This window comes from Momordica charantia (genome assembly GCF_013281855.1).
Source record: "Momordica charantia cultivar OHB3-1 chromosome 10 unlocalized genomic scaffold, Mcharantia_2.0 BLBB01000010.1, whole genome shotgun sequence".
Lineage (NCBI taxonomy): Eukaryota > Viridiplantae > Streptophyta > Magnoliopsida > Cucurbitales > Cucurbitaceae > Momordica > Momordica charantia.
This window is the reverse complement of record NW_028275158.1, coordinates 6,973,990-6,985,743: the sequence shown is the minus strand read 5'-3', so window position 1 is coordinate 6,985,743 and position 11,754 is coordinate 6,973,990. Positions and strand designations below refer to the sequence as shown.

Here is an 11,754-nt window from a genome sequence, read left to right as displayed (position 1 = left end):
TAATTTAATTGAAAAATAAGATGTATTTTACATGCAACCAATTAATATTGGTAATCAAAATAATTTGAAAAATTATAAAAGTAGTCAATCTTAAAGCATTCAAGTAATGTTATAGAAGTATTTCACTTAAAAAAAAAGATATATATATATATATATATATTTCAAACACATGATTGACCCATCATTACTTCACCTAATCAAGTTGATATTGTTGTAATAAAATGTAAAATCATATATGATTTTCAAACTTCACCCAAGATCCAATTTTTTTTGATAATGATGTGTTTGGTTTGATCTATATTCTTTAGTCTTCTCAAATAAACAATCCAATTTGGACTTTTTTGATCATTGAAATCAGGACGCCATTGACCACTGAATTAGATGGAAAAAAGAAAAATTAATCGTCCAATGGCGAAAATTGAAGAAAAAAATCTACAGCATTTCGAAAGGAATTCGTGTTTGGCGTCCGTTAAAATGCAACCGAGAAAGTGGAAGAGAAAGTGAAAAGGGGAAAATTTTTTAATATCCACTTGAAGAAACTCACCCACAAAAAGGGAATTTTGCATCTGGGTAGGTGGTGGCCCGCCTTATAATTTCAGCATGTCAGCTATGCCACGCCATTTATCCTCCATGTCTTGGAATCACATAGCTCTTTCTTTCTCCTCGTCTTCTTTTTCACCCCCCATTCTCGTGTAGTTCTGAAACAGACTTGTACAGAACCCATTATCATTTGTCTCTTCGCTTTCTTCTTCTCCAATCCTACTACAAGACCCATTAATCTCCTGCGCCTGGTTTGTTCTTGAGTTTTATCTCATAATTTTTCCTTGATTTTTACTTGTTTCGTGTTTTCTGTAACCGGATTATGTATTTTTAATTTGTTTGTTTGATGCATAAATGGGGTTAAACTGCTGCTAGTTCTGCTTGGCTTTCGGGGTGGTTGAAATATTGGAGTTTTGGTCTCTCTGTTTGTTTCTCTAATCTTAAATCTGGTTCGTTCTCCTCTGTACGGTCACTATCTTTTGAAGGATTCCTCCTCGTTTTATCTTGTATTACTGTGTCTGAATTTCTGGTTGAATGAGGTTGGATTGCTTCTGATTTTGCTTGTACTTGATAAACTCTTCCTGGGTTGTTGAAATGTTGTATGTTGGATGGATTTTGCATTTGAGTTGAAAGTTTTGGTTAAAGTTTGTGTTCCTTCCACGTTTATGACATTTCAATGCAATTTTACCATATCCGGATGCTTCCTGGTCGGTTCTATTCAGTATTTTTTTTGGGGGGTGGTGGTGGTGTTAATCGGAACCCTTTACTAGGCTTTAGTTTGTTTAATACGAAATCATTAAGAAATGTGGCAGACTTTTTTCACAGGATTAAAATCATTGAAACTTTCTAAAGAATGAATTCTACTTTTTAAACCCCTCGATTTGATCTTTTTCATACAAGGTTTCTGTCAAACTCTGGCCGACCTGAAAGGCTGAAAGAAATATCAATGTGCTGATGTTGTTTATCAGAAGCAAGACTTAGGAGTTAGACCAATGTTAGCTTTTAGAAGTTATGGAAATTTTTAATTTACTGTGGGTGTGGTGTGGAGATATACAGCCCTTTGACTCTTTTTGTGATTTCGTATTATTTTTTGCCTCTTGTTGGAGTGCCCTTCACGATGTAATCACAGTATTTATATGATTAACTTGGAAGGGAGAAGTTACATGTAGGGTAACTGGTAAGTTTGGAAGTACTTTTGAGTTTTGGCATGATGAAAAGCATTTTTCCGTGCACAAAAGCGCTTCCAACTTAAAAATATCACTATAGAAAGTGATTTATAAGTGTTTTTAGAAAATGTCAAAAACATTCTGAAGTACTTTATCCTAAGTGATTGTTGCAGAATAACTTAAAAACAATTTTAAGACTGAACATTAAAGTGATTTTTCATTAAGTATTTTTTAATTTTTTTACTAAAATGCCTGAAATCAAAGTATTTTTGCTAAAACTATTTATTTTAAAAGCACTGTCAAACGCACCAGTAATAGTTTTATCCTAGTGGGGGCTTTACACACCCTCAGAGTTTGTAACCTTTTCATTTGGCTCAATATGTACCCCATTTCTTAACAAATGAAATTTTAATTGCGGAGGTAACTAGACTTGAACATGCTTTTGATCAATTTTCTTGCTTTCTCACACTCTTCACACCTTGTGTCCTTGTGATTAATAATGAAAAAATGTAGTTTTTGTTATAACTCAGAATTCAGTACATAGTTTTTGTCAAATGAAATAGATATGCCGTCTTTGGCATGCCTGCTTTCACCACTATAGATTCGTTGTTATTTTATTTTATTTTTCTTGAATGTACTTATATTTTATACCTTTGAGTATTCGGGTCAGTTTACGCCTTTTTCCTAAATGTAATTTTCTCCAACTATTGCCCTTCTCTCTGTGTATGTCGCTGGCAAGGGCTCTTGGTATCCGGCCAATTTATTTGGAGTCTGATAGGATTGGTCCGTAGGGTAATAAAGGGATATTATTAGGATATTTATAACACTAATAAATACCCTAATAATATCCCCTCTTGAGATGTCACTCAAGCCTCAAACATACTCACTCATTGGATACCTCCATCCTTACACCCACACTCTATTTATAACACTCTCCCTAACTACTTTCCTATCTCATTACTAAAGTACCCTCAATGCCCTAATAATATCCCTTTATTACCCTAGACACCAATCCTATCAGAGTCCACAGATGATTTTGATTATGTTATTCTTGCCCAACATTTCCATGACACGCTAGGGTTTTAAAATCTAATCCATTTGGTAGATAAAAATTATTGTTATATGTGACAGAATTTATAGTTTCTCTTGGATGATTACTATCAAAAAGTATCGTACCGAATTTGTTATTGGGAGATTTTAATTGCATATTGAAATGGATAGCCTGTTGAATTCTTGCTTTTCTTTGAGAATTGTAGAAGTTGATGGCTCTTTTTATGGTTTCTTTGGTAAGAAACACACTTTCCATTAAGAAAGGTATAAACAGTTTGGCATCCTCCAAAAGCCAGCAATCATAAAAGATAGTCAACCTGATTTCAAAGCTGAAGTAGTTTTCTACCCTTTTATTCCTATGGTTCCCAAAGGACAACAAAGAAAATTTTGAAGGAAATTTTCGAGGAAACGGTCAATCTTAGACTGAACTGGACTATAGACTGGTAATAGAACTTCCAGATAAAATGAGACCTAATCTAGTTTCTCTAGGTAAGCATTGCAAAGAACATATCTACTAGTTCATCACCATGAAGGATATGTCCATTGGAGGTCACTGTCAGAAGTACTGATTCTGCTGTGAACAAGAGACCAAATTAAAATTTGATATTGATTGAGGATTTTAAATTTGAGCATTCCATAGCAGCTCGGACTGGCCTAAAGGAAGATCAATACTTATCTTGACAAGCAAACTAGAAAAGACTTAACCATGTAGAGTTTGAGACATGAGGACCCTCCCTAATAGTTGGTCGATCCATTTGAAGGAAGTGTGCCGCCCCTCCTTTAATATCTCTTTCACTTGGGTTCCTTCTAGAAACAAGATTCAAAGTCTGAGAAAAGCATTAGCATAAGTTGGATATCCTGCCCAAACTTTTTCCTATCATTTGATCCTGAACCTTAAACCTAGATTGGCTCCTTTTCCTATAGAGTTACTCTAATACATCTTATTGACTCTTATTTAAATTTCTTGTGTTACATTTTTACTCTTTTACATAGCCATAATTCATATTGTATGCTTGTTCATATTATTATAAATCTACCCTTTTGGTGTAGAACAACTTAGTCCTTAACTTTGGCTTCCTTTTTCTTGTCATTTATTTTCTGAAGCACAAGAAAAATGTCTGAGAAGATAACTGCTGAGGATATTTTGCATAATATTGCCGAAACTCTTGCCGAACAAGGTCAAAAGGCAAAATCAGTGTCGTTTTTTGGGGAAGATAGTAAATCAAGTTCAGTGGCTAGTCAGATCAATCGGCTATTTGGACGCCAAAAACCTGTTCACCATATTCTTGGGGGTGGAAAATGTATATCCGTACATATATATTAGTCTTTTTTCATCTTCCATAATCTCTCTCATGTTACAAATCAGATTACTTTTCAATTTGATTTCTCTGCTGACCCAAATCTTTGTAGCTGCTGATGTGCTGCTATGGAGAAACAAGAAAATCTCAGCTAGTGTTTTGAGTGGTGCAACAATTATATGGGTGCTGTTTGAATGGCTTAATTACCACTTCTTGACTCTTGTTTGCTTTGCTTTGGTTCTTGGTATGTTGGCTCAGTTTATTTGGACAAATGCCTCTGGATTTGTGAACAGGTGATTGAAAAATTCATGTTTATGCCTTTGTTTTTCGTTGACTTCAATGCATTTTCTGCATTCCATAATATATTTCGTACACTTCAGATCATCGTCCAGGGTTCCTCGCCTTGTTCTTCCTGAGGAACTATTTGTCAATATTGCTGTTTCGGTTGGTGCAGAGGTTAACCGAGCTCTGGGTTATCTCCAAGATGTTGCTTGTGAAGGAAATTTGAAACACTTTCTTGTGGTATGCTAACGTATTCTCTGTACTTGCTTTGCAATTGTGTATCTGGTGCACAAGTTATTCATATCTGAGTATTACAGTACAAGAAAATGGTTCACATTTTTTTTTCTTCAAATCATCTGAGCATGCAAGAAACTGTGCTCATGGTCACAAGGGCATTCTTTTTTTTTTTTTTGATAACTAGGAGTGTGGGCTTTGCTCCCCTCCCGCGTCCACCCCAAGGTCCGGACCCGGGAGACATCAAGAGTTTTTGGTATTAAGCTTACTGAAAAGTTCGAATTTGAGACCTCTGAGCCAGTATAACGAAGACTCAAGACACCCCAAGTCTATACCAACCGGCTGCCCCTTGAGGGTAGTGGTAGCATTCTTATTGGCGTCAATTTAAGAATGCCATTTGCCAAATAACAATTTTAAGCTATAAGTTCTGAAAGATCTACCATGAACTAGCTTTGTCGATGAATGCCATTTTTTTTGAAGAAATCGACACAAGTGGCCAAAGAAAGAAATATGAAAAAAAAAAAAAAATCTTTTACAGAAAATGTGAACACCAAAACATGTTAAATGGGAAATATGCTTGCTCAGTTTTTCAATGTGTAATACTGGTAGAGTTTCTTTGGTTTTGATTACTGTTCTCTCTTTTTTTAATTTTCTTGGAGATGCTGCTTTAATGTGAATATATTTGCAGGCTGTAGTAAGCTTGTGGGCTGGTGCTGTGATTAGTAGCTGGTGCAATTTCATAACTGTCTTGTATATTGGTGAGTGGTAACAGATTCTGCATCTCAAAACCTTGCCCATCTCTCTTTATTATTTACCCAGTGAATGAAATATCGCAGTTCGCAGCAAATCTAGATCATGTCTTCGAGGTCGTAGATTCAAGCCATGATGGCTGCTTGTTTCAAATATCCTACCCCAAATATTGCACCAAATATTGCAGGATTAGACGATTATCATATGAAACTAGTTAAGATGAGTGTAAGCATGATTAGTTACAATTGTCATATGAAATGCTCGTCCTGTGAAATTAGTCGAGAGAAGAACGTAAGTTGTTTGTTCGGAACACTCATGGTAGAATAGAAGTACGATGTGATCAATGGAAGTGTATGAATTATCTTGCTTCTTTGTTGACATCCTGTCCCACATCTTCACAACTAACACACTTCGAATCTGTTCAGGTTTCGTTGCAGCCCATACGCTTCCAATTCTGTACGAGAAATACGAAGACGAAGTAGATGGCTTCGCATACAAGGTCCTCGACCAACTCCGCGGTCACTACCAGAAGCTCGATTCCAGTGTCCTAAGCAAGATTCCAAAAGGATCATTCAAGGGAAAGAAGTATGAATAGATCATTTTCCATCTCAGTAATACCTAAACCATCTCTAGTTTTTGCAAGGAATTGGTTGTGTATCATAAGAATGGGAAAATATTATCTCCTTTCAATGGTGAAAGGATGAAGACTAGACCAAGGGGTAGAAATGGATCTTTATTTTGCTGAACTATGAGCCATATTTGACTGATTTTTGCAGCCATTGGCTTCATTATTATGACTGCTTCAGATTCATATCATTTTTACTTTGGTAGAGGGAATAATGTTAAAAGATTTGGTCCAACGTTAAGGTGTTCACAAGTTGGTTCGGACACACAAATATTAAAAAAACAGTACTAAAAATAGTGTGCAAAATAGTTATAAAAGAAATCAAGTTTCCATGGGTAATGATTTGTTTTCTACCATATGCTAGTGTTTTTTATTTTTTATTTTTCATTTTAAGAATTAATTTCAAAGTGTGTATGAACTCTAGGAAGTTAAAATTTTGATTTTTTTGTTTCGGTTTTTCAATTGTTCAAAATGAATAAATAAAAAGATCATTTTATATTTTTCACTTAAAAAAGTGATATTTTTTAATGATTAAAAATGTGATTATTTTAATCACTTTCACTTTATTTATTTTATTAAAATTTTAACATGTATTAAATTTTTTTAAAACGAAGTAATAAATTTGTATGAAATGTAATGATAAATTTATATTAAAAAAATTTCATTAGGCATAAAGCTTATGTTAAAATTTTACAAATAATTGAATAAGAGTTGAAATAGTCTATTTCTAAAAGTACATAAACTAAAACAAATATTTTTAAAAGTATACGAATTAAAATGAACAAATATTATGACCGAAATATATGTTTTGAAAGAAAATCAACTAAATTTCAAAAGACATCCATCAAAATAGTATTTAATTTTTTTAAAGTATAATTATATTTCATTTTTCCATAAGGATTAAGGAAAAGAAAAGCAGGAAAGAATACTTATTATTATTTTTCTGAATAAAACAAGAAATAATTATTGAAGATATTTTTCCTTTTCTTTCTATAAAACACTGCAAAAAATATGGGTAGGAAAAAGTTATTTGTAATTATTATGATTTGATGTGACCATATCTGATTTAAATTAATGCATGAAGAGACCTTGTACTATTTGAATTGTCTATCACTGTTACACTAATCTGGATTTTTTCTCAAACATTTCTTTTAAAATTTTGTTCTTTAGAGTATTTCAATCACATAATGGGGAAATTATTAATGCTTAATGGCTAAATAGCATTTTGAATAAATTGTAAAGTAATAATTAAAATTTACAACATGGTTAAAGTATAAATTTAGTCTCCAAAATTTAATAGGTCTTGCAAGAGTTTTTTTCCCTTTGCCTTTCGATTTAGTCTCAATTATTTAAAAAGTTCGATTTAGTCTCTAATATTTTTAATAATTTTCAATTTAATCCCTTTGTCTTTGATTATGAAAAACTTACCTCACATATTGAATGGGCAGAAATTTACAGAAAAAAATTCATTAAAGGAAGCGAACTTGAAATTTCTACCATTTTTTTATAAATTTTGAGAAGGATGAAATTAGAAACTTTCATATCCTAAATGATCTTTTCCTCTCCTAAATTTTTGTTAAATCATTAAATATTATGTCATATAAATTTATCATTAATCAATTTTAAAATTTACCAACGGTGAGAGGTTGAGAGGTTAAATAGGAAAATGTTAATATATGATAGACTACCAGATTAATCACGTTAAAACAATACCAAAAAAAAAGAAAAAGCTTTTTGAATGTTTGTAATTGGTTTCGTCTCTTTGTTAGGTATACTGTCAGAGATGGTCGACGAAATTTTGTGTGGTTGGATTCTTGGCTTTCTTAGATCTCTTGTTGTAGAAATATGGGTAGAGATTCTTGATGTTGCTAGCTATGGTGAGAGTCTCTAATTTCTTAGGTCTAGATGGTCTGTGACGACAATGGCCACGTATCTCCATTGATCGCTTGCAATATTCGTGATCGTCCGTCGACTTGGGATCGTATACATTCTTGGTGTCTTTCAATATCAGTTTCATGTGTTCTTTGTTTGATGAGATTGAGACTCGAGACCATTTTTTCTTTGAGTGTAGGTTTAAAAAATTGTTTGAGGTGGTATGATTTGTATTGGAAGACATCATATTTACCTATTTAGGAATTAGTAGAGGTCGTTCACCTACATATAGAATATGGATGATTGTTTGGGTTGCTTCTATTTCTCATATGTGGATAGAACGTAGTTAATTCCAGGATACGTGGGGTGCTTCTCGCCTGACTCATAATTACATTTCGTTCAGGGGATGTTTATGCTTGTGCTACTACTTGGTGGGATAACTTTTATTGTATGGATGACTTTCTTATTGGTGTTCTGCTGCCTTATTGACAAGTCTCTTTAATCCATTTGTGTCTCGATGTCAAGATTGTAAAATCCATATATATTTTTTTAAATATAACTTTTGGAAAAAAGAAAAGAAAAGAATAGAATAGAATGTTACATTGGTCATCCAAGTATCGAAGAAATTATTGTTAATAAAATTTTTAATTGAATGACTCTCTCATCTTGAAGATATGAAATTGATGTGGATGACTCTCTCCTAGTTTATTGTTTATTTATTTTATTAAAAATAAAAATAATATTAATCTCAAGGATTAAATGAATCACAATTTAAAAAATTTTAAAACAAGTTTTCAAAAATTTGTTTATTTATTAATTTATTTTTTTGAAAAAATCAATTGTAACCTTCGACTATGAGCATCTTATTCAATTTCATCCAATTACACATCTTTATCCTAAACTTTAAAAAATGTTGCAAAATTTACCCTCTGATGAGTTTTTATTTAAAATTTTTTTGGAAAAAGTATTCTCGTTTATATCAAATAAATTATAAAACAAATATGTGGTACGAAATTGATAAAATTCATACAAAGAACAACACCAAAGCGAAATTTTTTTCTTTTTTTTTTATAATTTTTAAGTTTTGAGTGTTGATTAATGTTTAATTTTGTGCATTATTCGAACTTAATTTTGTGTGCAGACATTTGTTTTCATTGAAGAGTAACTGTAAGAGTTTTTTACATTATTTTATATTGAATTTTTTTTTAGTACAACATATAGGATATAGGATGAGGATGAACTCGCAACCTTTTTTATTGGAGATATATGTCAATTACTACTCAACTATACCTGCTTTGACATTTTATATTGAAATTAATTGGTGAATTAGTAGAAATTAAATAAAGGGTAAAAAATTGTCAATAAATTTATAATTTAATTTAATGAAATTGAAAGTTTATAATAAAAATTAATACAACTTTCAAATTAAATTTAGGGGTAAAAAAATAAAATCTTCTCTTTATTTTTCAAATTAATTAAGATTTTAAAAATACCATTTGAAATGAAACTTAAAATCGCAATCTTCTCTATAAATACTATGTATATTTCACCCCTTGTCTAACTGATCATAAAAGTATTAAAAAAAATCATAAAAAACTAATTCTAAAATAACCTTTTTTAAAAATATTTTTTCTTTTTATTTATTTATTAAAATCCCAAATAAACTTTAGTTTGAAGTAACTACCCAACATAAGCAAACAAATAAATTTTGAGTAGCACATGACTCTGCCACACCTGCAAAAAGAGGCCTTTATTGGGCGGTGCGTACAAGCCAAACAACTACTTCTCAAACTATATACTAAAGAGTCACACTTTATAATATGCACATTTAAACCATGCCTATGCAAATTAATAAATTAATAATAAGGTTTAAATACAATTTTGGTCTATATACACTTGAGTTTGGTTCATTTTGGTTTCTGCACTTTGAGAACGTTTATTTTGATCTCTGTACTTTTAACTTTTGTTCATTTTATTCTATGTAATTTCGAAAAATGCAAAATTTTATACACAAAATAGAAACATTTTAATACAAATTTATGGCTACATGTCAAGAAATTTAGTGGATCAAGTGTAATGCTACAATTATGATGGAATGAAATGAGATAAAAAAATGAAAATGAATAGACCAAAATGACCACTTTTCAAAAATATAGGGACTAAAATGAACGTTTTGAAAATACAGAGACTGAGATGAACCAAAGTTGAAAGTAGAGGGATAATAATATTTTTTAAACCTAATAATAATAAGAAGTAGGTTAAATTAAAATTTTAGTTTATGAACTTTATAGTCATCTTTGTTTAATCGTCCTAAACTTTAAAAAGCTACCATTACATGCCCAAACTTTGTATTCTGATTCTATGTCGTATTTATTGTCAATATCGTCAATTATATTATGATGTGGTATACTTATTCAACAAATATTGATTACCAACCAGACAAAATAAAGTGACACTTTATCTTATTTTTGATCGTCTAGTGCATTTTGCTATAACATGTCAAATTAGCCCTAATTTAAAACAGTAATCATTGTTTGTCAGTAAGTTAATTTAGTTAACAATTACTTTGTTAGTAAGTTAATTTAGTTAACGACGTCAGTGATAAGAGTAGAAAACTCTGTAGAACTACTATCAAAGTCTAAATAAAGTATAGTATTCAAATTTTGGAGGCCTAATTTTTTTAATTTTTTCAATATTATTTCCTTGGTGGATAAGTCCGACGACTCAACAGCGGTGCGGAATTGAGTTTCTCGTATGGTGGACCTGAACATAGTCAAATTAGTTAAAGTAACTGTACGACCACCTAAAAGGTTGTGGTTCTAAAAAATTGTAGAACTTTATTTAAAAAAAAGATATATTATTTATTATTTATTATGATCTTATTCTAATTTTGTTATTAAAAATAATTTGATAATGACTTACAATCCAAATGAAAGGTCCTTATACTGACACCAGATTACTGGCCAATGTCCAATCTTTATTTATCTATTTGTTTCGATCTAATTGGTCAAAATTTTGTCCCATGATAATTTATTATTGATTTTAAAAGAAATATTATCCAGTGGAATTGAAAGGTCTTTATATTGACACCTCATTTATCAATGCCAATACTTTAGCTTATCATCTTGAAAAGAAAACCCAACATAATTTCAACGTTGAGATGAGACAAAAAATAGTTTTAATTTCTTAAATCTAATCATAATTAACCCATTAAGGTATATGTTATTGACCAAAAAAAAAAAAGTAGAAGGTTCGAATTCGTAGTTTAATTCCATTATTTAGGTTTAAATCTCTCCACCGACACTTAACACCTCAACAAAACGAAAAAAAAAAAAGAAAAGAAATTTTTTCGTCATGACCATTGCTAGACATTATATGTGACATTTAAACTACTTATGAGCATATAGTACCAACCAAGTTTATAATTTTATCGTACACAAGATGAGTTTCATTATTTAGCTTTTTCTTTTTGGTGGTGCGAACGTCGAATCTAAAAAATGAAGAAAGAAAATCATATGCATATAGCACAATCTTAAGATCTCTTTCGACCTGACTTGGTGTAAAATTATTCATGTATCTACTTTTCTTAAAGTCTACCCGAGAATTACTCCTTAATCTTTTAATACATTGACGACCACTCGTTGTCTTCTTCAACCTTGAGTGTCACGAATCCTTAATTACAAAAGACTTATTTAGTCGGAAGAAATTAAAGTTAGCAAAACATTTTTTATCAATACCACTGTACATATATGATAGTGAAGATTCGAATTCACGATTTTTTAATCAGACATATATATGTGCCTGAACCGTTGAATTAACTTAAGGTTAACGTTAGCAAAATATTTTTTAGGACCGTTTTGGCATTATTTATATGTAATTAAGTTATCTTCGTCATCAAATTATTAATGAAGATATAGATAAACATTTTACAACTTAA

The 11,754-nt window shown here is 31.2% G+C and overlaps 1 protein-coding gene across 2 annotated transcripts; it reads left to right on the top strand.

Annotated features, from left to right (window-relative positions):
- Window positions 1-619: 619 nt before the first annotated feature.
- On the top strand, window positions 620-6,136 carry LOC111008204 (Reticulon family protein). 2 transcript variants are annotated; one of them, XM_022280830.2, is made up of 6 exons: window positions 620-791; window positions 3,861-4,057; window positions 4,167-4,347; window positions 4,435-4,576; window positions 5,259-5,328; window positions 5,746-6,136. In XM_022280830.2, the coding sequence occupies exons 2-6, from the start codon at window positions 3,871-3,873 to the stop codon at window positions 5,913-5,915; spliced, it is 750 nt and encodes a 249-aa protein (XP_022136522.1). In that variant the 5' UTR covers window positions 620-791; window positions 3,861-3,870; the 3' UTR covers window positions 5,916-6,136. The 2 variants fall into 2 exon arrangements, with proteins under 2 accessions (XP_022136522.1, XP_022136523.1); XM_022280831.2 differs by lacking the exon at window positions 620-791 and adding an exon at window positions 910-989.
- Window positions 6,137-11,754: the final 5,618 nt, after the last annotated feature.

Excerpts from the sequence above, each read along its gene's own strand:
- LOC111008204 (XM_022280830.2), top strand. The coding sequence starts at position 3,871 with ATGTCTGAGAAGATAACTGCTGAGGATATTTTGCATAATATTGCCGAA. Across the intron at positions 4,058-4,166 it reads TATTCTTGGGGGTGGAAAAT|CTGCTGATGTGCTGCTATGG; the intron begins GTATATCCGTAC and ends AAATCTTTGTAG. Across the intron at positions 4,348-4,434 it reads GCCTCTGGATTTGTGAACAG|ATCATCGTCCAGGGTTCCTC; the intron begins GTGATTGAAAAA and ends CGTACACTTCAG.